The sequence below is a fragment of the Pan troglodytes genome, chromosome 11 (genome assembly GCF_028858775.2).
Source record: "Pan troglodytes isolate AG18354 chromosome 11, NHGRI_mPanTro3-v2.0_pri, whole genome shotgun sequence".
NCBI lineage: Eukaryota > Metazoa > Chordata > Mammalia > Primates > Hominidae > Pan > Pan troglodytes.
In genome coordinates, this window is record NC_072409.2 from 80,170,377 (window position 1) to 80,194,918 (window position 24,542).

At 50.8% G+C, this 24,542-nt stretch overlaps 3 protein-coding genes across 10 annotated transcripts; 2 read left to right on the plus strand and 1 right to left on the minus strand.

Moving 5' to 3' along the window:
- Nucleotides 1–184: 184 nt before the first annotated feature.
- HINT2 (histidine triad nucleotide binding protein 2) lies at nucleotides 185–2,654 on the plus strand. Of its 2 annotated transcripts, none has more exons than XM_001158309.6 (5): nucleotides 185–716; nucleotides 1,831–1,971; nucleotides 2,066–2,170; nucleotides 2,277–2,349; nucleotides 2,469–2,654. In XM_001158309.6, the coding sequence occupies exons 1-5, from the start codon at nucleotides 636–638 to the stop codon at nucleotides 2,558–2,560; spliced, it is 492 nt and encodes a 163-aa protein (XP_001158309.1). In that variant the 5' UTR covers nucleotides 185–635; the 3' UTR covers nucleotides 2,561–2,654. The 2 variants fall into 2 exon arrangements, with proteins under 2 accessions (XP_001158309.1, XP_009454878.1); XM_009456603.3 differs by having other exon boundaries at nucleotides 496–716; nucleotides 2,458–2,654.
- A 673-nt stretch (nucleotides 2,655–3,327) lies between these two features.
- SPAG8 (sperm associated antigen 8) lies at nucleotides 3,328–7,558 on the plus strand. Of its 4 annotated transcripts, XM_001168220.7 has the most exons (8): nucleotides 3,344–3,510; nucleotides 3,613–4,420; nucleotides 4,545–4,719; nucleotides 4,921–4,966; nucleotides 5,050–5,164; nucleotides 5,294–5,356; nucleotides 6,091–6,199; nucleotides 7,297–7,520. In XM_001168220.7, exons 1-8 carry the CDS (start codon nucleotides 3,467–3,469, stop codon nucleotides 7,428–7,430), a joined length of 1,494 nt encoding a protein of 497 aa, XP_001168220.5. In that variant the 5' UTR covers nucleotides 3,344–3,466; the 3' UTR covers nucleotides 7,431–7,520. The 4 variants fall into 4 exon arrangements, with proteins under 4 accessions (XP_003312120.4, XP_001168220.5, XP_054514002.1 ...); XM_003312072.6 differs by lacking the exons at nucleotides 6,091–6,199; nucleotides 7,297–7,520 and adding an exon at nucleotides 5,471–5,791 and having other exon boundaries at nucleotides 3,328–3,510; XM_054658027.2 differs by lacking the exon at nucleotides 6,091–6,199 and having other exon boundaries at nucleotides 7,297–7,558.
- On the minus strand, nucleotides 5,872–23,647 carry NPR2 (natriuretic peptide receptor 2). Of its 4 annotated transcripts, none has more exons than XM_001168194.7 (22): nucleotides 22,163–23,647; nucleotides 21,136–21,341; nucleotides 15,476–15,589; nucleotides 15,050–15,185; nucleotides 14,724–14,818; nucleotides 14,366–14,498; nucleotides 14,053–14,137; nucleotides 13,444–13,564; nucleotides 13,207–13,281; nucleotides 12,924–13,001; nucleotides 12,600–12,704; nucleotides 12,404–12,475; nucleotides 9,933–10,092; nucleotides 9,618–9,773; nucleotides 9,370–9,538; nucleotides 9,065–9,211; nucleotides 8,457–8,580; nucleotides 8,205–8,273; nucleotides 6,920–7,094; nucleotides 6,750–6,848; nucleotides 6,356–6,447; nucleotides 5,872–6,223 (listed from the first exon to the last, which is right to left on the minus strand). In XM_001168194.7, exons 1-22 carry the CDS (start codon nucleotides 22,827–22,829, stop codon nucleotides 6,158–6,160), a joined length of 3,144 nt encoding a protein of 1,047 aa, XP_001168194.3. In that variant the 5' UTR covers nucleotides 22,830–23,647; the 3' UTR covers nucleotides 5,872–6,157. The 4 variants fall into 4 exon arrangements, with proteins under 4 accessions (XP_001168194.3, XP_009454864.3, XP_009454866.3 ...); XM_009456589.5 differs by having other exon boundaries at nucleotides 13,444–13,573; XM_009456591.4 differs by lacking the exon at nucleotides 13,207–13,281 and having other exon boundaries at nucleotides 22,163–23,458.
- Between the last annotated feature and the right edge of the window lie 895 nt (nucleotides 23,648–24,542).

Sequence of the window (24,542 nt, forward strand, 5' to 3'; positions counted from 1 at the left end):
CAAAAAAACACACCTCATCCCCGTTCACCTTTAGCCCCACCCCGGGTGGTTCTTGGAGCCAATAAGCGCCGGATGCCCTCAGAGCCCCGCCCTCCTCCTGGCCAAAGCGGTGAGAGGGTCTAAAACAGCCCTTTCTGCAGCAGGTGACGGAGCCCCGCCCCCTTCTCCCCGCGCACCAATAGGAACCAGACCTGAAGAGAACGAACCAAGAACGAAAAGAACCACCCACTCGGGAGCCGCAACCTAGAAGCCAGAGTTGTGTATCAGATTCAACTAGGAGAAAATCCCACCTCCAGGCTCCATTAATCCTTCCAATGGAGTGGAAGTTTCTCTCACAGAGAAACTAGTAAGGGGATCCAATGGGAAAAGAACGTTCACACGGACTAGAAGACGAAGCCAATGGAATGGAAAATTGTCCTCGCGTTGGTAGAAGCAGCCAATGAGATGAAAAGAGCCCGCCTCCAAAGTAGCTGCAGAGGCAATGGGGTGAATCGTGCCCAGAGGCGCGCTCCAATGGGGTAGCAGGGCTCGCCCGGCCGCCACTACCCCGCTTCCCCGCGACCGGAGTCCCCACCCACGGCCGGCCGCGGAGCCGAGTGCTGACCCGGGTGAGAGGTTCCCGCGGCTCAGGGAAGATGGCGGCAGCCGTGGTGCTGGCTGCTGGGTTGCGCGCGGCGCGCAGAGCCGTGGCGGCCACGGGGGTGCGCGGGGGGCAGGTGAGAAGTGGCGCGGGAGCGAGTAGGGGGTCCTGCGGGCTCCGAAGCCATCCGGGGCCAGGGGGTCCCGAAGGCGCGCAGAGCCGCGCAGAGGTCCTGCCTGTGGCCTCTGCCCCTCCGAGGCACAAGCTCCGGGGCTGTGTGGTGAGGTCGAACTGGTGGCTCCGGAGAACGAGCTAGTGCTGATTCCCGCCCTGCGCAGGCCGGGGCGCCGAGGTCGGGACAGGGTCACTGCAGCGGCTGCCGCCTTCTTTCCACTGCCTGCAGCCCAGCTGGCCCGATGCCCCCTGCAGGAAATGAGCTTTCTCTTCTTGGAGCCAGTGCTCTGCCCTCCTCAGGCTTCTGGCCTCCTAATGAGCACTAGTGTTAACCTCTCTTCTGCACTTGCCAGAAGCGGCTCGGAGGTCAGAGAATTCATTCCGTCCCATTCTCCCCCAACGTGATGCAATGACATCAGCCTTCTCTGAATCCCTTACCCGAAGTTCCCTGGGGCTAGGGGAGCAGAGGTCACTTAGCTGAACTCTTACCTCCACTCATTCAAGGGACAAGAGTTAAAATTCACAGAGTCACATGTGACACCCAGATGAGGGGTCAACTAGTGTCAAACAGGGCGATTGCATTAAAACTTAAATAAAACAGGCAACAAGGCTTAAAGATCAGAAAACAAGTAACGGAAATAAGTGGAAATGTACTAATAAGGTGAGAGTGGAAAGAGATTCAAGCCATCGCAAGAGATTATTAAAGCCATCCCTTTATTTTATATTAGAAGCTGAGAGAAGGAATTTATCCGAGGTAATTCAGCGGTATGGTAAGGTAGGAACTGAGACCAAAATCCCCAGTCTCTCATTCTAGATCCTTTCCCTAAACAGTGCTATATTTCATGGACACATGAGCAGGAATCAATTGCACTGCTGAATCCTGATAATAATACTGCCTGTTATCTAACCAGGTCCAGCACCTTCTGGCCCTACCCTTTGCTGCTGGTGCTCTGAAATTCAGGAACTTTCCTCCTGGGTGGGAACGATGACTAGGTTATTAGAAGGACGAAATTAACAACTATCAGAGCCCAGCTTCTGCCAGCTCCCTCCTTTGAATATGGTCGATCCACCTTCAGGTCCGAGGAGCTGCAGGTGTGACTGATGGGAATGAAGTGGCCAAGGCCCAGCAGGCAACTCCTGGGGGAGCAGCCCCAACCATCTTCTCCCGGATCCTGGACAAGAGCCTCCCAGCTGACATTCTCTATGAGGACCAGCAGGTGGGGTGCTCTTAGGACCTATCCCCTTAGGAATGTTGTAGATACCATCCAACCTGTTGAAGTAACGTGGCCTCTGGCCTGTCACTGCCCCCAGTGTCTTGTGTTCCGTGATGTGGCCCCTCAGGCTCCTGTGCACTTCCTGGTCATTCCTAAGAAGCCCATTCCTCGGATTAGCCAGGCTGAAGAAGAAGACCAGCAGGTGGGAAGAACAGGGCCAGGGTTTGGCTGGGAGGAGCCCCTGGACCCAGCTAGAGGTCTTGCTCCCTATGAATGAAGCCACCTATGTCCCTCCGCTCTCTCTATAGCTTCTAGGACACCTACTCCTTGTGGCCAAGCAGACAGCAAAGGCTGAGGGCCTGGGAGATGGATACCGACTTGGTGAGTGAATTTTGGCCCTGGTCCCTCACCTATGAATTCTCATTCCTACTTCTCAATATGATCTTCATTCTTCGACCTCTGCCATGATCCTGACTCCCTAACCCCAAGCTCAATTTCAGTGATCAATGATGGGAAGCTGGGTGCACAATCTGTGTATCATCTGCACATTCATGTACTTGGGGGCCGGCAGCTCCAGTGGCCTCCAGGTTGAACCTGCCAACTGACTAAAGGACACCAGACTCTGGATACTTGGATGGAAAGGGAAAAATGGACCCTGTGATGCTAATAAAACTGTTCTCCCTTAATTATGCTCTCCTGTCTTTAATATAAAATTTTATACCACAAAGGGGAAAGAAAACTGATTCAGGGCTATGATGCCCCTTGACTGGTCTGAGTGAAAGACACTGAGGAGGCCCAACCTGTGGTTAAATGTTGCCTGCAGATATGTAAGTCTTCTAGACAAGTGGTCCACCCTAGGTCAAGCTTATAGAAAAGTAACAGTAGGAATGAGCCTAAATGAGTAGGAAGAAACTGAAAGCCAATCCTGGCCCTTCTTCAGAGGTCAAACCAGGTTCTAAGGGGGCTTAGGAGCAGGGTGGTCAATATGAGGGTCTTTTATTAGAGGAGGAGTAATCACACCCAAACAAAAGCGGCTGCCTTTTCACTATTCTATGTCTCACCATTTTGCTCAAGCTAGTTTGTTTATTTTCATCCTTAACATTTGTTAAAGACCCCACCCACTTTTGAGAATGAACTAAGCAAACTAAGGGGAAGCTACTTGCCTCTCAGCAAACACCAAGTAGGCTGTAATCTAATGCCACAACCCTGTGCCTGTTTCCAACATATCCCCATAAAGCATCATCTTAGAAAACCGCACGCAAAGACTGTTTGGACGTGGAGGGCGAGGTCTTAAGCCAGCGGAACCCTAAAACCCCGTCTGAGGCGGAATGCCGCCGGGACCGGAAAGCGGACCTCCCTAACAGCACTAGGCTGAAGACTTCCGCCCCGCAGAGGACTTGCCTCCACCGCCACCTGCAAGTCCGCCCGGCTGTACTTCTGCGCAGGCTCCAGGAGTTGTTTGCTGTCTCTATGGCAACCCAGTAGCTGGAGTCTGAAGATGGAGACCAACGAGTCTACGGAGGGATCGCGGTCGCGGTCGCGGTGAGAGCCGCAGCTCTGGCTGCAGGCATAAGGGGACGAGGAAGGTCAGCTGACTTCCTCTGCTGCGCTTTTGACAGCCATGTTGTGTTTGCTTTCTTTCAGATCTTTAGACATACAGCCCAGCTCCGAAGGACTGGGGCCCACTTCGGAACCGTTTCCTTCTTCAGATGACAGTCCTAGGTCGGCCCTGGCAGCTGCAACCGCAGCAGCTGCAGCGGCTGCATCAGCTGCTGCAGCTACTGCAGCTTTCACCACTGCCAAAGCAGCTGCATTATCTACAAAGACCCCAGGGCCCTGTTCTGAGTTCATGGAGCCGTCCTCTGACCCCAGCCTTCTTGGGGAGCCCTGTGCGGGACCTGGCTTTACCCACAATATAGCCCATGGGAGTCTTGGCTTTGAGCCCGTCTATGTTTCCTGTATTGCTCAGGACCCTTGCACTACAACTGACCATAGTTCTAATCCTGGCCCTGTTCCAGGCTCTAGCTCTGGGCCTGTTCTTGGCTCCAGCTCAGGTGCTGGCCATGGCTCTGGCTCTGGCTCTGGTCCTGGCTGTGGCTCTGTCCCTGGCTCTGGCTCTGGTCCTGGTCCTGGCTCTGGTCCTGGTCATGGCTCTGGCTCTCATCCTGGTCCTGCCTCTGGGCCTGGTCCAGACACTGGCCCTGACTCTGAGCTCAGCCCCTGTGTTCCTCCAGGGGTCAGAAACCTGGTGGCGGATCGGGTCCCTAACTATACCTCCTGGAGTCAGCACTGCCCCTGGGAGCCCCAGAAACAACCACCTTGGGAATTTTTGCAAGTCTTAGAACCGGGTGCCCGAGGACTATGGAAACCCCCAGACATTAAAGGGAAGCTTATGGTTTGCTATGAAACTTTGCCGCGGGGCCAGTGCCTCCTCTACAACTGGGAGGAAGAGGTATTAAAGTTTTGGCCTGCTCCCTTTTCTTGAAGGCTGCCCTCAGTTTCTTAGGGGAGGCAGTAGTTTACATGAGGGTGGGTACCAGAAGGGATATTATAGTCTTTCAACTTGGGATCCACAGAGAGCCACCAACCACCTGGATCAAGTCCCAAGCATGCAGGATGGCTCTGAGAGTTTTTTCTTCCGACACGGACACCGGGGACTGCTGACTATGCAACTAAAGTCACCCATGCCCTCCAGCACCACCCAGAAAGACTCGTACCAGCCACCAGGAAACGTCTATTGGCCACTTCGAGGTGTGAAATGTGAGAGAGAGTAGGCCAGAACGAGCCCATTAGTCAGAGGGAAGAAGAGGAAGGAATTTCTGGTGGGGCTGTGGATTCTCCAATGGATATAAGGGCGGAACCCCAAGGTTCTTCTTCCTTTTCTCAAGTTAGTTTCTTCTGGGCCTCCTTCTTAACCAGACCCCGCCTTGCCCACCCCCCACTCTCTCACAGGGAAGCGTGAAGCCATGCTGGAGATGCTCCTGCAGCATCAGATCTGGTAAGGGATTGGGTAAAGGGGAAGAGGGATGGGGAGGAGAAAAATTGGGTGAGAATGGCCTTGACACCCCTCGGGCTACATAGTAAAGAGGTGCAGGCAGAACAGGAACCCACAAGGAAGCTCTTCGAGGTTGAGTCTGTGACACACCATGACTACCGAATGGAGCTGGCACAAGCAGGGACTCCTGCCCCAACAAAGGTGAGAACCCACCCCCCATCCCCCGCCACTTGCACCAGCTGGGCTCTGACAGGCTGTGGCCAAGTACCAAGCCCAGAGGTTGAGAGAGAGGGCTGAAGGCCAGGAGTTACTCAGTACCCTCCCTCACAGCCTCACGACTACCGCCAGGAGCAACCTGAGACCTTCTGGATACAGAGGGCACCACAGCTGCCGGTGTGTGAGGGTGACTAGGTGTTGGGGGCAGAGCGGGGTGGGAAAGGTAGGGCAGAGTTGTTTTGTTCTGGCTTGGGGAGAGCGGGATCCATCCTCATCCTGGCACTCCTCCAGGGTGTCAGTAACATCAGGACATTGGACACACCATTCCGGAAGAACTGCAGCTTCTCAACACCAGTACCCTTGTCTCTGGGGCAACTTTTGCCCTATGAACCTGAGAATTACCCCTACCAATTGGGAGAAATATCTTCCCTTCCCTGTCCCGGAGGAAGGCTGGGTGGTGGAGGGGGGAGAATGACTCCTTTCTGAGGGGTGAGGAGGGAAGTGGGGTATGGAATATGGAATCTATTTCTGTCTGCACTAGAGAGGTCGGGAGGAAGTTAATTCTCACTGTACTTGAAGAGGCTTTACATAAAGGGTTCTCTCTCATCCCAAGACTGCTAATTTAGTGATTCTGTGAGTCACTGTGTGCATACCCCATAACCTTTCCTTGGGATTGCCCCTATCCCACACTATGACATCAGAACTTTTTTTATTATTGTTTTATATTTGACCAAAATATTCTGGTTTAGATACAGATATTTACAGAAAGTAGGGAGGAAGGGGACCAAGCCAGAGAGGGACAGGTATATGTACAGGGCTGAGCTGCAGAGGGCTACAACTTCCATATAAGGTAGGTTTTTTTGTGGCTGTTTTCCATTGCATATGAAAATGTCCATTTCTGGTGTGTGCAGACATGGTGGCCATTGCCCACCCAGGTACCAGCAGCAGAAGACTGTCTGACTTGGAAAGAATGGGGGTTTACAGGAGTCCAGGAGGTCCTTTCCGCTCTCCTAAGAGCCAGTATGTTCGCATCTTTCCTTTTCCCTGGAAGTGGGAGAGTGGACATGATTCAGATGCTTTGATGTTAGTCCCTTTGTCTCCCTCTCTTTCCCTATGATTCCCATAATCACTTTCACCCTCCCTTTCCATGCCCCCCTCCCCATGGCCTGCCATCACCTTCATTTCCACATCCCCCCGAAGCTCTAGCTGGAAGCATCCTAGCTCATCTAGGGCATCCTTGGTGGTAGAGGAGACATGGATCTTCAGCGCTGGGGTGGGTGGAATGGGGAGGATGGTGGAATGAGGAATCAAAGAAAAGGCAATCAAATAATTGGTGATACTGTATAGCATCGTGCCCGACCAACCATCCCTGGGAAGCTCCCAATGCATATCTATTAGGACCAAAATATGCCCAACCTCCCAATGCATATCTATTAGAACCAAAATATGCCCGAGGATGCGACACTAAGGAACTGTAGTCTCTCAGATTAAGAAATTGGAGGAATTATGAAAAGAAGAAAAGCGCAAGATAAATTGAGGCCAACAGTGGGGTTGAGGGCTAATGTCTTACCTTGACCATTAGACTCCATTCGAGAAGCAGTGTTCACTGTGTCTCCAAAAAGACAATAACGGGGCATCTTCAGACCAACAACCCCAGCGCAGACTGGCCCTATGAGAAGAAACAGGTTGGGAGAGTCTGGGAAAGGTGGAGACTAGGGCTGGAGTGAGAGTCAGCCTTACCAGTATGGACCCCTATGCGTAGCCTCAGCTGGTCATGGGGTCGGTGGCGGATGCGGAAGGAAGAAACTGCATCTAGTAATGCTAGGGCCATACGAGCAATTTCTGGTGCATGGCGTTGACCATTTCGGCCTGGGAGGCCAGATACCACCATGTAAGCATCCCCAATCGTCTCCACCTGATTGAGAGGAGGATTAAAAGGTCACCTCTATTTATATCCATGGGGATGGGAAAAAGTAGAGGGAGACAAGCTGGACACCATCATTAATCATCCTGACATCCTGGAGACCAGAATATTGACTAGAAAATAAGTGCCATGGTCCTGAGTCTAGGGGAGAGGAGATGTCTAGGGAATCTTTAAGTCTTCTTTCTCCACCCAGCACCTGGTGAATACTCAGTAAACATTTGCGGAATGAATGAACACCCTCTCTGCAGCAGGACATGGACAAATAGGCTCTGCCATCAGGAAATGGGAAGCAAGAAAACAGTAACTCAAGAGGACAGAGGCTGGTGAGGAGGTAAAGCAGGCCCAGTGAAATGGACCAGACAGCCCAAACTGTCAGAGAGGAGGAAAGCAGGCATTTGATTTTGGTAATTGTGCCAAAGCTATGTAAGAGAATAAATGCCATTGTTTTAAGGAAATACACAGTGAAGTTTTTAGGAAATACACACTAAGTATTTAGGGATAAAGTAGTTATCCCTAAATAGTAGTCTGCCACATGCCAAACAATGTTAGGTACTTTCCATACAACGAATCTATTATTCCCATCTTACAGATAAAACAACTGAGGCTCAGGGAGATTCTGTGACTTACCTAAGGCCACACAGTTAGCAACAAGCCAATATTCAAATCCAGATGATTTTTACTCCCAAGGACAATAAATCCAACTCAATAACTTCAACAAAAAGTTTTACTTTTTAAAATATATTTTCCCTCACCCCACTAAATCAGTCTGGACCCACATCCTATATGATTCTTCCATGTCTGGAGAGGACTGGAGAGAAATGTTGGATAGGCTGTATTTATACTCCAGGGAGATAGGAGCTAAATCTCATGATGGTTCTGATTAGGGAAGTCAAAGGATTCACAAGAAATTCGACTGGAGTGTACAATTATAGTGCTGGAGCTACATCTGTCTACGAAGTACACTCCAGCACCAGGATGCTGAGTACCCTGGAGGGAAAACTGATCATGGGGTGGGTAAGGTGTGTGGGGTTCAGGGAGACTGAGTTTCAAAGCGGGTCTCTATTAAAGGGTCTTCTATTGAACAGCGGCCCCAGCTCTCACCTTGTAGACATCAAAGTTGTCAATTATGGCATCAAAGCAGGTATACAGGTCATTAAGAAGTGTCACTACCTAAAAGGGATAGAAAAGCAGAGGCCCTGAGACTTGTGCCCAATTTTCTAAGAATTCTTAACCCACAAGCCATCAAAAGATGTGGGAACTCTAGAACAAACTCATCTTTCCTATTATCAATGAGGCTTCCCCAGGTCCCTACCCACCCAACCCCACCCGCCACCTCTCACCTATGGCTCTCACCTGCATGGGGGTGCTCTCTGCTGACAATGCTGTGAAGCCAACAATGTCACTGAAGTAGATGGTAACACTGTCAAAGGCCTCAGCCTGTACAGTCTCTCCCCGTTTTAACTGCTCTGCCACTGAACTAGGAAGCAAGGGTGCCATATGAGCCAAACTCCAAGAGAGCAGGAGTGGAAGAGAGAGGGAAAGTGTATGTGGCTGCAGCAGAGATGAGCTGTAACAAGAAAGCTGGGCTTTTCAGGTGGGAGGGAGGAAAGTGGCTGGGAAGACATTACAGTCTAATGCAAGGTAAGGCACACAAGTGGTGGGGGGTTTTGAGGGGAATCCCTGTGCATGGGAGCTCTCTCAAGTTGGGACTGTTTTACATACACTTGCTGAAGCAAGGGCGTGGTAGAGCAGGGTCTTAAGAAGAAGGGATGGGCAGCCAGTAAGAAGGCAGCATAGCTGATGTGGAGACAGAATGACAGCAAATAATCTATAAGCAGGGGTGCTCCCTGTGGCCGGCAGGGTTCTGAGGGTGGGGAGGCGAGTTCTCAGGTGCCTGATGAGGCAGAGCCCAACAGAGCAGAATCCCAAAAGAAAATACAGGAAGGGGGACAAAGTCTCACTGGGGTAGGATTTGGTAGAGCAGAGCTTCAGCCTTGCGTTTTTCCTCCAGATAGGCCTGTGTGCGTTCCTCCACCAGCTTCTCCAAGTTATTGGCATACTGTTCCATGCGCAGCAGGAGGTTGTCCAATATGCTGGTGCCACCCTCCCTAGGGGGAGGCCAGGATAAGGCACTTGCTCTAAGATTCTGAAGATTCCCAGGACTTCCTATCCAACCCACCCTCTGGTCCCACCTGCCCCACTTCATGCACCAGGACTAATAAGTCTTCTATCCCTGGGAAGCCCCTGCCCCATAATGCCCTCTCACTTGTTAAAGCGCCGAATGAAGCCCTTAATCTGTCCAAAGTCTGGCCGCTCAGCTGGGTCCTGAGCCCAACATCGCTCCATCAGCAAAACTAGCTCTTCATTCAGTTGGGTCCGGTCAATGCTTGGCCGGAAATGTGGCCGCTGACCATTTCGTACCTTCTGGACAATCTCTGAGGGTGATCAAAGGTTTGGATGAAGAACAGAGTTCCCCCAGGAAGAAGAGGCTGTGGGTAGTGGATTGACTCTTACCTTTGGGGCTGAGGTCCAGGCCCTCCAAGTAGAAAGGACCACTGCGAAGTGCTATCTCCTGCAGGATGATCCCAAAGCTATAGACGTCAGCCTTCTGCATGCCTGTGGTTGGCAAGGGGTTCCCACTGAGCAGTTCTGGGGCAGTCCACAGCTTCTCTGAAAAGAGGAAACTGGCTGGCCAGGTCCCCCGAAATGGGGCACCCCCAAGCCCACCTGGGCTCATCCCTATATTACTGTCACTCCACCTCCCTCTCCCACCATCCCTAGGTGGAAAGAGGAACAATATAAAAAGTGGGTTGTGGGGGTGGGCCTCACTGGCATAGAGGGCATGGCTGTCATCAGGTTCAGCAGTTGATCGGAAGCTGGCCAGGCCATAGTCTGTGATTTTGAGCACAAAGCGACTATCCACCACACAGTTGGAGGACTTGAGACTCCCATGCGATGAAATAATGCTGTTGTGGAGAAAGGCCATGCCCTGCAGGGTACAGATCAAGTCATGGGATTGGATCATATCTGGCTTAGAATACCCTCTCTCCATGAGATGGGCACTGGCTAGCTGTCTACAGATCTTGGGTCCACAAAAATAATAAGCTGATTTTGGAAGGCATCCTTTGCAGTTTCCACCCAAGGAAGCAGGAAGAACAGAAGAGTCATCTGTTCCTGGTATCATAAGCAGGACACAGGCACCCAGCCACCAGGGACAGGGAAAATGCTTAAAAAGAGGGATAAGTGGAGCTACAAATGACTACCCTGGAGAGGGCAGTCAATCTTCTTGATTAGTGAAGAGAACAGAACTTGGGTGAAGACCAAAATGATATAACACCCATGGTGGCCTCAGATACCTGGCTACTAATTAGGAAGACATGACTTGAGACCCAGGTATCAAGAGTAGCTGGATATACCAAGGAAGACCAGTTGTAAACTTTAATGCATAACCAGGCGTAGGTGGGTAAGTCAGGGTAGAGGAGGAACAAGATCTACTAGAGGGAGGTGGGCAGGTCGGGGTAGAGGAGGAACAAGATCTACTAGAGGGAGGTGGGCAGGTCGGGGTAGAGGAGGAACAAGATCTACTAGAGGGAGGTGGGCAGGTCGGGGTAGAGGAGGAACAAGATCTACTAGAGGGAGGTGGGCAGGTCGGGGTAGAGGAGGAACAAGATCTACTAGAGGGAGGTGGGCAGGTCGGGGTAGAGGAGGAACAAGATCTACTAGAGGGAATGCTGGATCAGAGAGAAAGTGCAGAACATTGTAAACCTGGAAAATGGACAAAATCTGCTAAGCCAGTGCAGAAGCCTAAAACTGCTGGCTCTGTGGGTCCAGAGAGGGAAAAACCTTTGCCTCCGAGGAGCTGAAAGACAGTCTTAAAGGCCGGGCTCAGTGGCTCATGCCTGTAATCCCAGCACTTTGGGAGGCCAAGGCTGGCAGATTGCTTGTGCCCAGCAGTTCAAGACCAGCCTCAGCAACATGGCGAAACCCCATCTCTACCAAAAATACAAAAATGAGCCAGGCACTGCAGCACACGCTGTGGTCCCAGCTACTCAGGAGGCTAAGATGGGAGAATCACTTGAGCCCAGGAGGTCGAAGCTGCAGTGAGCAGTGATCTAGCCACTACACTGTAGCCTGGGTGACAGAATAAGACCCTGTCTCAGAAAAAAAAAAAAAAGTCTTAATGATGCTCCCCAAAAATGAAACCCTAGGAGCCACCCAAGTCAGTTCAGGTGAGACAGAAAGAGGATACAAGGTTCAATATGCTAACAAAAAACATTTCTGTCTAAATGTTTAGCCCTGGACTTAATTCATAACTCTAATCTCTATGAACTCTTCCTTTTTATTTATTTTGGTATCAACAAAACTTTTGGGAATCTCTGAAGTTGTGAATTTACTTGTGTGGAAACTGTGCAAAGGATGCCTTCAAAAATCACAGGATTAGGCTTCTGGCTTTGTTGTAAATCACTTTTCCACCAAATCACTGTTCTCTCAAGAGTCGTGTCTTATATTTATCATCACACCTCTAGTTGAGCATGACATTGGCTTTACTAATATTTTTATCTCTCATTTGATAGCATATTTTCACACACAAAAAAATACTCTTTAAATAACTTCATGAGAATTCAGCAGAAAACCAAAGCTAGTTTCAAATACAGTGTGGGGTGATCCACTGGGATGCTCATTGGCTATGAGACTTATTTCAGAAAACCTGTCCAACTCATGCAAGATTCTATTTTATGCTCCACAAATCCATGGGCCTGAGTCATTTGAACATAGCGAAAACCTAGTATAACAGAGGAGTACCAAAGGTTTTTAGTACAATCTTCCTTGGTTTCTCTTAGTTCTACTAGTAAATGTTCCTTTTTTAAATTTCAGTTTTCTGAACAAAAGGGCAGACATGCCAAATATTGGTCAGAGAGTAAAATAATGAGAGGAAAAACAGGAGATAAATATGTTCGGAGAGTAAAATAATGAGAGGAAAAACAAGAGATAAATATGTTCAGAGACTCCACTCATTTTATGAGTTCTTAGAGGTAAAAGAGATGATGGAAAGAGACCTGAGATATTTAAGACAGAAAGATAGAAACTCTCTACAGGCACAGGACTCCTTGTGGCAGGTAAAACTCACTGTCCCAGTTATAAGCCCCAGACTCCTTGTTTACCCATTATTACCAGACCATGGGAATAAGGGGAGATGAGAGAACAGGACTTTCAGAGGACTAGAAGGAGAAAAACCACAATCAAAGAACAGTGGAAGTGATTTAAAGTGGATGAACTTCTAAGGAGTGGGGAAGACTCACCTTAACAAGGTCATTAATGAGTGAATAACGAAACATCCAGTCCAAGTTGATGCTGTCATTTTCTAGAATATCCTGGTAAGTGACATGGAATAGATTGTCTGTCCTGGTCCCACCAGCTATCACCCGGCATAGAGTCAGTATAACTTTGGGTCTATCCTTCCCACCCCTGCCATAATCTCCTACACCTATCCCTCACCTGTAAACTCCCACGAGGACAATATTCAGTGACAATGCAAATGTTGGGAGGGTCTATGCAGGCGCCAATGAAGCGAGTGAGATGGTTGAACTGAACATCTCTCATCTGGCAGAAAAAAACAATGGGAAGGATGAGAAAATTGAAAGAGTTAAAAATTAGATACAGAAACTTACCACTACATAAGAGGACCTTTCTCTTAGTTGTATCTACGATTTTAAAATCATTTATAAATCAACCCCTTGCCCATCTAGCCAATTTTACTATTTCATAGTTTTCCCCACTCCTCCATTACATACATGTTTGAGTCCATCCTCTGTTACATACATGTTTGAGTTCAAACAGAACCTGCCGGGTCAGCTCAATGCGCTTCTTATTCACATGTTTGATGGCGACAACATTTCCCTGATGGTGGGAGTGAAAGGGGAAAGGAAAGTGAATATCAGAAGTTCTGGGTACAAGGAAATGCTAGAGAGCAGTGGAAGCACCCAGGAGCTCAGCTGGGCACAGAGAGGGGGGTATGAGGGACAGAGGTTCAGGGGCAGAGGTGGCAGATGGGGATGAGACAGGATGAAATGGTGGGGACCAGAACAAGCAAATGACTGTTCACCTTGAAGTGACCGGTGTTGGCAAAGATCTGGTATTTCCCATGGGCTGTCATGAGCGAGCCGTAACTGGATCCCCGCTGGGGCCAAGGGCAACATGGAGGCGGAAGGATGAAAGGAACATTAGATGATGGTGGTAGTGCAGGGGCTATCATTACAAGCCAATGTGCTGGGAGAGATCCAGGGTAAGAAGGGACAGGAACTCAGAGGGAGGCAGAGGAACAGCTGAGACAAGGGCTCACCAGCGACAGTGTGAGGCGACTGCCTGCACCTTTGTGATAACGCTCTGAGTTGCCAAACTGCAGTTCTTCCCAGCGAATACGCCACAACATGCTAGCCAGCTCCTTCTCCAGCATCAGCTTTCTGTAAGGACTGCACACCTCAGTTGACTGGCAAGCCGAATCCTGCCACCCCCAAGCCAACAGCAGGGTTGCAGGGGCTTCCCTGCAGCTCCTGAAGCTGCAACTGTTACACCTGAGAGACAGGGCTGGAAGATAAGGCTGCATTCTCGGCATATCTGGCACATGCCCTATGCTCACTAACAAACACAGAGATTGGGGGTGAAAGTTCTTTCCTAAAAGAAGACCAATGGAAAATTCACCTTTGATCTTAACCCCACTGAAAAACACTAGTTAGTATATCCAGTCTAGGACCAAAAGTGGAACAAACACCTAGGCTAAGCGACAACTAAAGAGAAAGGCTAGAGAGGAAGACGCTGTTGGGTCTAAGAGACAACCAGCAAATTAAGAAACCTACTACCCTATCCCACGTTATAGGGACCACCTGGCTTCAGCCAGAGGTTGTGTGGCAATGGGGGCAGGGAGTAGGTCAGCAAGAAACCCAGAACTCACCGGAAAATTAGGAAGCTGGAAACACCAAACATGATGAAGGTGATTCCTGTGCCCAGAGCCACAATTGCCAGGGTTGAAAGTGGAGCTGAAGGGGAAATAGAGACCCTGAGGAAGACTGTGTGCGGACTTGGCAGAATGGAGAATGGGGTGCATAGGTGCATAGACAGACTCCTTGGGAGTAGGAAGAAATGAGGAGGGAGGGATGCAGACGTAAAGGCAGAAGCACAGTTAAGAGTGGAGGGTCAGTGAGGGTGGAGGCCATGAATGGAAAGCAAAGGGAGGAAAGCTGCTCCCAGTCCCTGCACACACCCACTTTTATCACAGGATGGGTCGTCCAAGTCAAAGGCACAGGGGGGATTGTCCGAGGGAGGAGCCCCCTTCACCCAGGGAATAGGCCGTCCCGTCCACCAAATCTGCTTCTCAGCTCCCGAGTAGTGGGCTGCAGGCTGTAAGGAAGCAAAAAGCTGGGCCCACAGGCCTGCTCCCACCAGCCTCCTCCCCAGACCCGAGCTGTTTCGCTGCTTTTCTCCCCAGCCTACCACCCAGCCAGGATGCAGTGCCAGCAGAGAAAACAAGTCCCTCATCTAGTAGTTTTGGTTCTGCCCCCACTGAACCCTTGAAAGCTGGATTTTGCAGGGCCACACTCTCTTCCCTGCCTCCTCCTCCATCACCTGAAAGTCCCCAGAATCCAGGTCTCCCATGGCCCAGAGGACAAAGTCAGTCTCCCGGTCATTGTTCTTGTCCATGACAACCAGCCCAGTTACACCTAAGACAGAAAAGAGTGTCCTTTCTTTGAGGTCTACCCTGGGCTCCTCTCCCACTCACTCATGCCTACGGCTCCCTCAGAGTCTACCCTTCCCCGATCTTGAGGTGTGGGCACCTCTGCCATATTCACTAACCCCCACTAAAGCTGTGGTGACCCTGACATCTGTTTCTTCTTCAGCCCACTCTATTCCTGACATCAGCCCTCAGATCCCCATTGACCCCTATTCATTACCGTGATATCTTCGTCCCTGCATCTTTTCCACAATTCGAAGTCCATCCTCCCGGGTGCCTCCTTCCTGTATTGTCTCATTCAGGACTTCAGCATATAGCAGGATCCCATCATAGAAGCAGCCAGCGATGAGGTTCATCTGGGGGTGGCAACTTCAGCAGTACTCTCCAAATGTCCTGCAAGGCCCCTTCCCCTCTCTCTGGGGTCTCCCTTCTACCTATTCTCTCTTCTGGTTTGCTTTCTTCCCTCTTATTCCTAAAGTGCCATCCCTTCCTAACTACTCCCTAGGGCAGAAGGAAAAATCCTGGACAGAAGCGGAGACCCCCCAAAGTTGGGCTTGCTCCACAGCCAAGACTTGATGCTGAGTTTGGGAGAGAAGCCCTTCCCCAAAGCTTGACCTGACTCTCAGGAAGGGAGAGATCTACTTACCAGGGAAGGGCCCAGCTCCACACCAAAGTCTTCCCGGGCTCTTATCAGCAGACGATTCTGGAATTCCTGATACTCAGGATTTGGGGGTTCTCGGTACGTGATCACCAATACAGTCTGTACCAGCAGCATATGGGGAAGAGTGAACAGGATTCAAGATAGGCATTAGGGGAAGAGAAGATGCAGGACAGGGAAACTTGGTAAAATATACATGATATAAAATATACACAGGTGAGTCTGAAGGCTTTGAAAGGGCTACTAACCGCTCTCTCTCTGCGTGTGTGTGTGTGTGTGTGTGTGTGTGTGTGTGTGTGTGTGTGTTGTGTTGCATACATCTGGGAAGAGGGAGTGGCACTCCTCCTGAAAGGTAGATAGGACTGGTTCTGGGAAGGTGGAAACTGGCAAATAATAGTCAACCCCATCCCCAAAGCCCAGCCCAACATCTTCCAGAGCTCCCTTCCAGCATCCAGGTTCCTGCCAGGCCACCACAGCTCACACGGCTCCTCTGTCCCATGCTTTCTGGGTATCTGCTTATGATCAAGGACAACACCCACTAACAGCTCCTCTCTGAGATGTTAATCACTGTTAATGTCATTAGTAAAATACTAACATTGTCATTTCGGCCACTTGAACACAGTGTCTCCACCCAGTGAATTAGAGAGATTTCAGGCCCTATGACAACTGAGGGAAATACTTTGAGACAGTGATTCCACCTGTGAAAAGCTGTGTGCTCATCCATTTAATGTGTGGAACACCTACCACAAACAGCACTGTCCTGCTTACTGAGTAATAGATGTGTCACAGGGACAAACACACAGTCACATGCCCACACACATTTCACAGGTAAGCAAATGACACATGTGATCTCAGACATGCACACATCTCACTGGCCCATGAGTCAGCATCTCTGTCTCTCACCAAAGTGCCTGCTTGGCTCCCATTAGTCTCACACATTTCCCCTTCCTGAGCTGCTGGACCTCCCAGTCTCAGGCCCTGCCTCAGGCCACATAGTCACTGAGACCAACCTCTGCTCCAACAGGAAACTGGCATCACAACTTCAAGGAAAGACTTCAGTTCAATATATTTTATGAAACATGACTTTGTGAAATGATAATTTAAAATCCGGTCATTTCTCCCAGTTTTGTTTATTCTTGTCATAGAAAGTACATGTGGACCATAGAGATACGCTGCACTAGACACATCACATATGGCCTATTATGTATCAATTCATTACAGATAGGAAATAATAAAGTCGATTTCTAATATGCATTCATTATATTATATTAGACTGCAGCTTGCCTCAAGATATCATTATTCTTACTAGAGCATTTAGCTGCCTGATTACACACTTCTAACATTCTCCCAGTCTCAGGTAAAATTTTTTTAAAAAGAGAAGGGAACTGAGGAAAGGGTTGAAATAGTTCATTCAGTAGCACCTGTTCCAAGAATAAAATAAAGAGGTAGAATATTGTTGACAAGCAATGTAAAAAGTCAGGAAAAGGGCGAGAAAAGATCAGGTTCAACACAATTTATATTTCAATAAAGGCTGATGATAGGTTTTTAACACATTTTAAACACTAATTCTCAACACTAAGTTTGGCTAGTTTGTTAGGCTAGCAGTTATCAAACTTTTGGTCTCACAATCGCTTTACACTCTTAAAAATTATTAAGGACCCCAAATAAAGTTTGTTTATGTGGACTATATCTATCAATATTGACCGTCTTAGAAATTAAAACTGATACATTTTGAAAATGCAAGAACACACAAGCACACCTTCCATAGCTGTCCAAGTGATGACATCATCATGCCATGTAACCTCTGGAAAACTTCCCTACACAATCACAAAAGAACAAGCGTGACAAAGCAGATAAGATCTTTGTATTATTTTTAAATAGTTTTGACCCCATGGTCCCCCTAAACTGCTATGCTAGAACTGTTTTTGCTGTGGTTACTAGTTGTAGTTGTAGTACCAAAAAACAAAAATGAAAAACCAAACCAAAAAAAAAAAACCCAACCTCAAACAGTTTCTGTGCTTGCTCAGGGGTTTGAGAGAAAGTGAAGGAGGATAATTGTGTCCCATTTCACAGTGGACCCCAGGTGGAAAAAACAAGCAAAGTCCGCCACAAATGGGTGCAGTGGTGGGTGGGTGCCAGGAGCACACCTAGGAAATGTGCACCCTCAGGAGGCACCTGCCTCTATCTGTGGACCCGCCCACTGAGACTTGCCCTGGCCAACTGGAGAGTGGTCAACAGTGGCCTAATGAGACAAGTGATCTCCAAGCCCTTGGTTTAGTGCTTTCTTCCATTCTTGCCGCTGGTGCTCCCTGTGTGTAACCCAATCTCATGCTGGTCATGTAGGTTGTGATCTCTGCCTGGGTTTCTAACCCTGTAGTCCTCCATTGACCAGCCTGGGCTTCTGGATCCTCAGAGCCTGGTCATTGCTTATTTAGTTCCACTCAATCTTTTCTTCCCTATCCTGGTTGATCACCTAGTTTACATTACTTGCCAGCTCTACTCCTGTCTAGGTGAATTCCTCATCCTATCCCCCTCTCCCCAACACACCCCTAATTCAATTCAGCAAATATGTGTTAAACACCTACTACATGCTAGACGTATGGAATATGAAGATGAGCATGATCCCTGCCCTGGAGCAGCTAGTGGCTAAATGGGAGAGAAAAATCATATCAACATACTTGATTTCAGAGCTCTCTCCCTAGTAGCCAGTATCGATACGGCATGAGCTAGGGCCTTTCCTTGAGCATGATACCCTCCTGGAAAAGCTGTGGGCATCTGTGTCAAGGCCTCCTTTCCTCTATTGCCACCTTTTCCAGGCTGGCCTGGTCTGGGACCTCAGAGGGCCAGTGTCTCTGGGAGAAAGGCTCTGTGCTCTTTCATCCTTGCTTGGCTGTAGCTAACTGCCCAACATCCCTCAGACTCTCCCCTGCTTCCCCATTGGAAGGTGGGAGGGGCGGGGCACCTTATCACCCCTCAGCCCCACCTACCCAAAGCCTTGACCTTCCCATCAGCATATTCCTGGCTGCCTAGTTCCCTTCTCTTGTGTTGCAGCAAAGATTCCCTCTTTATTTCTCTGTCTGAATAATGCCCACAGTGAGGGGGAGAACTGAGAGTTAATTGATATAACTGATTATTGGATGACTAGATCCCTCCTCTAGCTACCCTTAATGCTGGGGACCCTTGGCTGGGCAATAATGCTCACAGAAGAAAGTGAGGCTTTTCTTCCACAAATAGAATACAGCCAGCAAGGCGCAGTGGCTCATGCCTGTAATCCCAGCACTTTGAGAGGCCAAGGCAAGAAGATCATTTGAGCCCAGGAGTTCGAGACCAGCCTGGGCAACATGATAAGACCCCATCTCTATAAAAAATAAAAAATTATCTGGGCATGGTGTCATATGCCTGTAGTCCCAGCAACTCGGGAGGCTGAGGTGGGAGGATTGCTTCAGCCTGGGAGGTCAAGACTGCAGTGAGCAGCTGTGATCACACCACTGCACTCCAACTTGGGCAACAGAGCTGTCTCAAAAAGAAAAAGGATATAACCAGGAAGGTTATGGAGTGCTCCCATCTGAGAGGGTCACAGATCTTCTGCAGTCCACACCAGCTGAAGTACAATCCCCTTGTTCTTCTCTTTTCATAACACTCTATTCCTTTCCTCTTTATGTTTTAGTAACACATCACAATATGTTCCTACATTTGTATTTATTTGCTTACTTATTTATTGCCTGCCCATCCTACCAAATGTAAACTCCAAAAAGGCAGGAACAAAGTCTGTTATGCTCTCCCTTGTATACCAGTACCTAGCACAGTGACTGGACATGATAGGTGCTCAGTAAATACTAATGAAATGAGTCAGCCTTCAAATAAATCAAACACAGACTGAATAATATGGTTAGTTCTATGGTAGATGGAGTTAAGCAAAAGAATAGGAAATTCAGTCCCACTTAGGGATTCTGGGATCATTTCCTAGAAAGGAAAATAACTGGTATGAGTCTTAAAGAATATGGAAGCATTACCCAGACAAAGGTGAGAAGATTGTTTTAGGAAAACATTATGGCATAAACAAAACCTGCCCTGCCACTGCCCATATTCAAGTGTGACAGTCACAGACTCATTCTCAGGCATGCAAACAGCTATGTCATTCTCAGTCAGACACACACTCGTCAGTCGCAACCAAATATATAATCACAGCCACATAAAACCTTACTGGAGAAGAATGGCCACCCAGGTCCAGCCCTTATACACAGCTACTTAGAACCAAATAATCCCAGAGTTTAAAGGACTTTAAGGTTATCCCATAAGCCACCTCCAATCCTTCTTGGAAAAAAGGAGGGATATGGATAAATACACGGGAAACACTTATATGCACGGTTAGTAAAAAAGTGGCGGGGGAATCGGGAAGATTCATGGGTATGATTTTGAGAGGCAGATATTTGGGATGAGGGAAGGAAGAGCATTCCAGACAAAAGGAAAAAGAACATAAAGGCACAGGGGCAGGAAGGCCCTGGGGTTGGGGGAACTCAGAGGCCTGGTAGGCTGCAGTTCTCAGCATGAGGGTACCAGGAGGTAAGACTGAAAAAGTGGTTTGAGAACAGACTGCAGAAGGTCTTAAATGTCACAATAAGGAGTCAGGATTTTATTCTCTAGAACACAAGTCACTGAAAGTTTTGAGCAGGAGTGAAATGAACAGAGTCATGCCAACATTCCCCACAAATTTTCTGAAATCTGAAATGCGTTTCTTTCCATTCCTGCTATCATCACACTAGTTCAAGCCATATCACCTCACCCCCTTCTAATCTGTTACAGTTGGTCTCACTGCCCCAGGTCTCCCCCTCTTCTAATCCTGAATTCTGTCACTACTGTATAATTATCTCCACACACACACACACACACACACACACACACACACACACACACACACAAAGTCAAGGACCCCAAATTCAAGTCCTGGTGCCTTAAGACTTAGAGCTCTCCTTAATCTGATTCTACCTTTGCAACTTTATTTCCTGTATCTCCTTTAAGTGAACCCCTCATTCTTGTCGGGTCAGTATCTTCTTGGTCTCTCAAACACGCCCATTCCTATCTTTTTCTCTTTGCTCAGGATGCTTGGATCTCCTCTCCCACTCTGACTATGAATATGACATCTATCATTAAAGTCACAATAGGGTCTCACTTCCTGTGTAAAAGCCTTCCCTAAACACAGCCCACACTGACTCTTCCTCCTCTGAGCCACTAAAGTTCTTAGTGTCTGTTCCAGGACACATAATCATATCCTTCCTCAAACTTTGTCTGACTGTACCAGAACGATGCCTCACCTCTCCATAAAGGGTGGAAGCCCACCCAAGGGCTAGGATCAGATCTTTTCCTGAACTTTTCTCCCCCACAATATAGCCTACTACTGGCACTTAGGAAAGTCAGTGTTTTAGGATTTTGGAGGCAGCCAAAGTCAGTCTTGGCAGCAAGCACACCAAGAGTCACAAAAGTAGAGAAGTAAGAAAGGGTGACACTAGACTCAGAATGCCTCTGTTCATTTTACTCCTGTGGCTCACAATTCCTGCCTGGTTCCTAGGGTTTCTTTAGGGTCTTGTGAGAGAGAATTTCCAGCGAAGCACCTCTTCCCCCTCCTCCTTCAGATTTGGCTCAAATGATACCTGAAAGGCCTCTCTGAGGGCCTGGGCCTGTTCCCGGGTGCGATTGTCCTGCCAGGGCCGGCCTGTAGCACGTGTGGGGCCTGCACGGAGACTCTCCCCAAAGACATCCAGGTAAAAGAAGACATAATCCCCATTGGTCAGATTCTCCCTCTGGGCCTGAAGCAGGATCTCATGCAGCATCTCCAGAGGGCCGCAGATATACACAACTGGGAGCAGGTACATGACAGAGGAGCACCTGAGAAGGTATCCAGGTCCCCCACACAGCCCCCTCTCTGAATCACTGGGATGTCCCTCTTCAGCAAGAAAGAGAGTGCCCTAACCTATCAACCCCAAAGCAGATGCTCCCCAGCCCACCCCCCTTGGAGTCCACCATAAGTACCCTGGGGCCATATGGACCATCTGGCAGAAGTCAGAGCCTGTCCAGACCCCAGAGGAAGGGAGCTGTCACTCTCAAGCCCCTCCCTTTCCCAGAGCCTCCCTTGCTACTCCCCACCCAACCGGCCTGCTCCCTGACTCTTCCCTGCCCTTCCCTGGGCTCAAAGGCACAGACAGCACAGATTTCTCAGTATGAGCTTTATCTGTCTTTCCCAAATCTGCTGAGCCCTGAGTCCGTTCAAGGAGCCCTCATTATTTTTACACCACCAACGGGTCTTGGCGCCCAGTATGGGTGGTAGCTCTGATCACAGACAGGGCACATTTCAGAGTGGCTGTCAATCACATTCACTACTCTAGGGCACAAACATTGCTCCCGAAACTTAATATCCCCTCATTTTCACATTCCACCTTGATACAAGGCTTCACCCCTCATGCTCTCTTCTTCCTTGTTTGCATCTGCCTAGGGTGTTCACAAGCTCCCATGACGAAGCCTTGGCCCTCTCACAGGTGCTCTGTCCACGTGTGCTTCTTGATCCCAACCACCACATACAGCTGCTCAATGCCTATCTCCATCTACAGTTCCCCAGTGCTGAGCTTTAGGGACACAGCGACCCTCCTCCCCTGACCCTAAAATAGCCCGGGCCACACTCACTGCGCCCGTTGGCCCGGATGAAGTGGGTGGCCTGCTCGGGGCCCCCTGGCTCTCGGGCATACACCTGGTGCTGCACACTGAGGTTGCTGCCCTGCAGGGCCTCAAAGACGCCCTCGATGGTGAAGTAGTGAGGCCGGTCATCTGTGCGAGCATCCAGGTACAGCAAGGCAGCACGGGCAGTCCAATTGAAGTGCCCGTGTAGTGTCACCACAAACTCACCCAGCTTGGGAGCAGAGGGGCCAGTGCGAACCAGGGTACGATAATGGTCATTCTTAGCCGAAAAACCAGAGGCCACAGCACCCGCAGTCAGCAGGGGAAGGCGCCAGTGGGAGGCAAAGCGGGCCACAGAGGCAGCAGGGTACACGCAACCGGGACCTAACAGCAGGTCGGGGTCATGGTACAGCTTGAGGTCCACAGCGCTCAGCGGTGCCAGGTACTCAGAGCAGGCGCCTTCCAGTTCGGAGCTGACAAACCGCAGGTCCACGGGCAGTGCCCGGCCCAGAGCCTCCACAGCTAGTGCCACAGCGGGTCCCACCCGTGGCCAGGCCCAGGCATAGCTCAGGTTGTGTTCTGGCAGCACCACCGCCAGCGTCAGGTTCCGCCCCCCGGGAGGACGCACCCCACCTGCCAGGGCTGCCACCAACAGCAGGAGTGATGGCAGCGCCATGGGGATAAAGCAGCAGCCCCACCGCCCCCAGAACTTGGGGCTGCTCTGGCCTACAGGGGAGAGGCGAGCACCCCCCAGCCTGGAGCCTGGGGAAGAGGGCCAGGAAGAGGAGGAGTAGGCTAGGTAGGCTGGGATGCAGAAGGTGCTGGGGGCCGGGGAGAGGAGGGGGAGATGGGAGGAAGGCGGGGGACGGGCAAGGAGTGGGCTACCAGCCTAGGGCAAGGACTGAGGACTGAGAGCGGGGTGGCAGGGGGAGGGAGGGACCGAGGGGGCCTGCGGCCAGGATGGGGACAGTGCGAGGTGAAGAAGCCTGATGAATCTAAAGCTGAGAAGGAAAAGGGGATCTGGGACTGGGATGGGGTGGGGGTGGGGGGCGGGTGGTACAAAGAAACGGCCTGGGGGAACCTCACAGCTGAAAGGGCCGGGAGGGCAGGAGGGCGCTGCGCCACATAGGACCAAGGGGGTAAGGTGGGAGGGTGCCCGCGCCGCGGAAGGACTGGGATCATGGGCAGGCGGGGAGCGAAGCGAGGCCTGGGCCGGAGGGCAGGGGAAGGCAGGGGTAAATCTCCCTGTGAAGGATTCTCCCGGAGCTCCTGCTTGGACTAACGGGCCCGGGCGCTGGTCCCATCCGGAGCTACGGCGGCCCCGCCCGTGTCCCCGCTCCTCTCTGCTCCGCTTCTCCTGGGCCCTGGCGGCCGGCGCTGCCCGGCGCTTCCTCCCGCCCCCCGCCTGGGCCCCGCGCGCGCCGCTCGTCCGGGTCAGGTCGCCTCGGCCCGGCCCGTCTCCGCTCGCTGCGCCGGCGGCCGAGTGCGACTCCCCCGGGCAGGCCGCCCGCCCCCGCCCCTCCCCCGCTGCCCCTCCTCCTCCCTCCCGGCCCCACCCTCCGGCGCCGGCTGCCTTCCCCCACCCCCCACCCGGGCGCTCGGGACCGCCAGGTCCCAAACCCACCCCGGTGAGCACTTGGGGGCTCCGCACCAAGGCCTCGCCGGCCAGCAGGGTTCCGGGGCGCTCCCTCACTCTCAGGGCCTACCCTGGTCTCCCCCACGCCCCTGGTCCCCCTGCCGCCCCTCCTTCCATTTCCATCTCACACACGCCAGCGACCCCAGGGTTTGTCTTCTCCCCCTCGCTCAGCCCGCTCTTCTTGGGTCTCCCCTCTGAACTCCCTGAGTCCCTCAGTGGTTCCAGTCTCCAGGAAGCAGTCGAGGATCCCCAGACGTGTGGTATCCTCACCAGCCCCCCCACCTAGCAAACCATAGCGCCCTCCCGACGGCAGTGCGGCTTACTCCACCGGGGACCATGCCCGCTCCCTGGACGGGCCCCTCCAGCAGCCAGGGGCCCCTGCTCTACACTTCCCACCAGTCCTTAGAAAGTCCACGAGGCTCCTTCTTGCTTGGGACTCAACTCTCGGCCCCCCGCTGTCTCCATGCCCCCTGCCCTCCTCGTGTCCTCAGAAGCCCACCGCAGCCCGCCCGGCTTCCTCAGCACCATCTGCTCAGTCAGGGCCTCGATTTTCTTTTGTCTCCTGCACAGCGCAGGCTGGCGCCTGGGGAAAGCCTGTAACGGACCGGCGGGACACTCCCCGCAGTGGAAGCCCATCCACGCTCTCCTGGGGTTCCACCTTGCTCCTAGCTTCCCTTAGGAAGCTTTCCCTAGGGCCCTCATATCTGGAGTGCCAATCTGACCCCAAGAACAGCTTGTGAGGGATGATCTCAT

Coding starts and splice junctions, on each gene's coding strand:
- NPR2 (XM_009456589.5), bottom strand. CDS start 22,829: ATGGCGCTGCCATCACTCCTGCTGTTGGTGGCAGCCCTGGCAGGTGGG. Junction 9,539..9,617: donor CCTGGACCTCAGCCCCAAAG/GTAAGAGTCAAT, acceptor GATCACCCTCAG/AGATTGTCCAGAAGGTACGA. Junction 9,212..9,369: donor TTCATTCGGCGCTTTAACAA/GTGAGAGGGCAT, acceptor GCCTCCCCCTAG/GGAGGGTGGCACCAGCATAT.
- HINT2 (XM_001158309.6), top strand. CDS start 636: ATGGCGGCAGCCGTGGTGCTGGCTGCTGGGTTGCGCGCGGCGCGCAGA. Junction 717..1,830: donor CGGGGGTGCGCGGGGGGCAG/GTGAGAAGTGGC, acceptor ATCCACCTTCAG/GTCCGAGGAGCTGCAGGTGT. Junction 1,972..2,065: donor TTCTCTATGAGGACCAGCAG/GTGGGGTGCTCT, acceptor CACTGCCCCCAG/TGTCTTGTGTTCCGTGATGT.
- SPAG8 (XM_001168220.7), top strand. CDS start 3,467: ATGGAGACCAACGAGTCTACGGAGGGATCGCGGTCGCGGTCGCG. Junction 4,421..4,544: donor TCTACAACTGGGAGGAAGAG/GTATTAAAGTTT, acceptor TGGGATCCACAG/AGAGCCACCAACCACCTGGA. Junction 5,165..5,293: donor GGACTCCTGCCCCAACAAAG/GTGAGAACCCAC, acceptor CCTCCCTCACAG/CCTCACGACTACCGCCAGGA.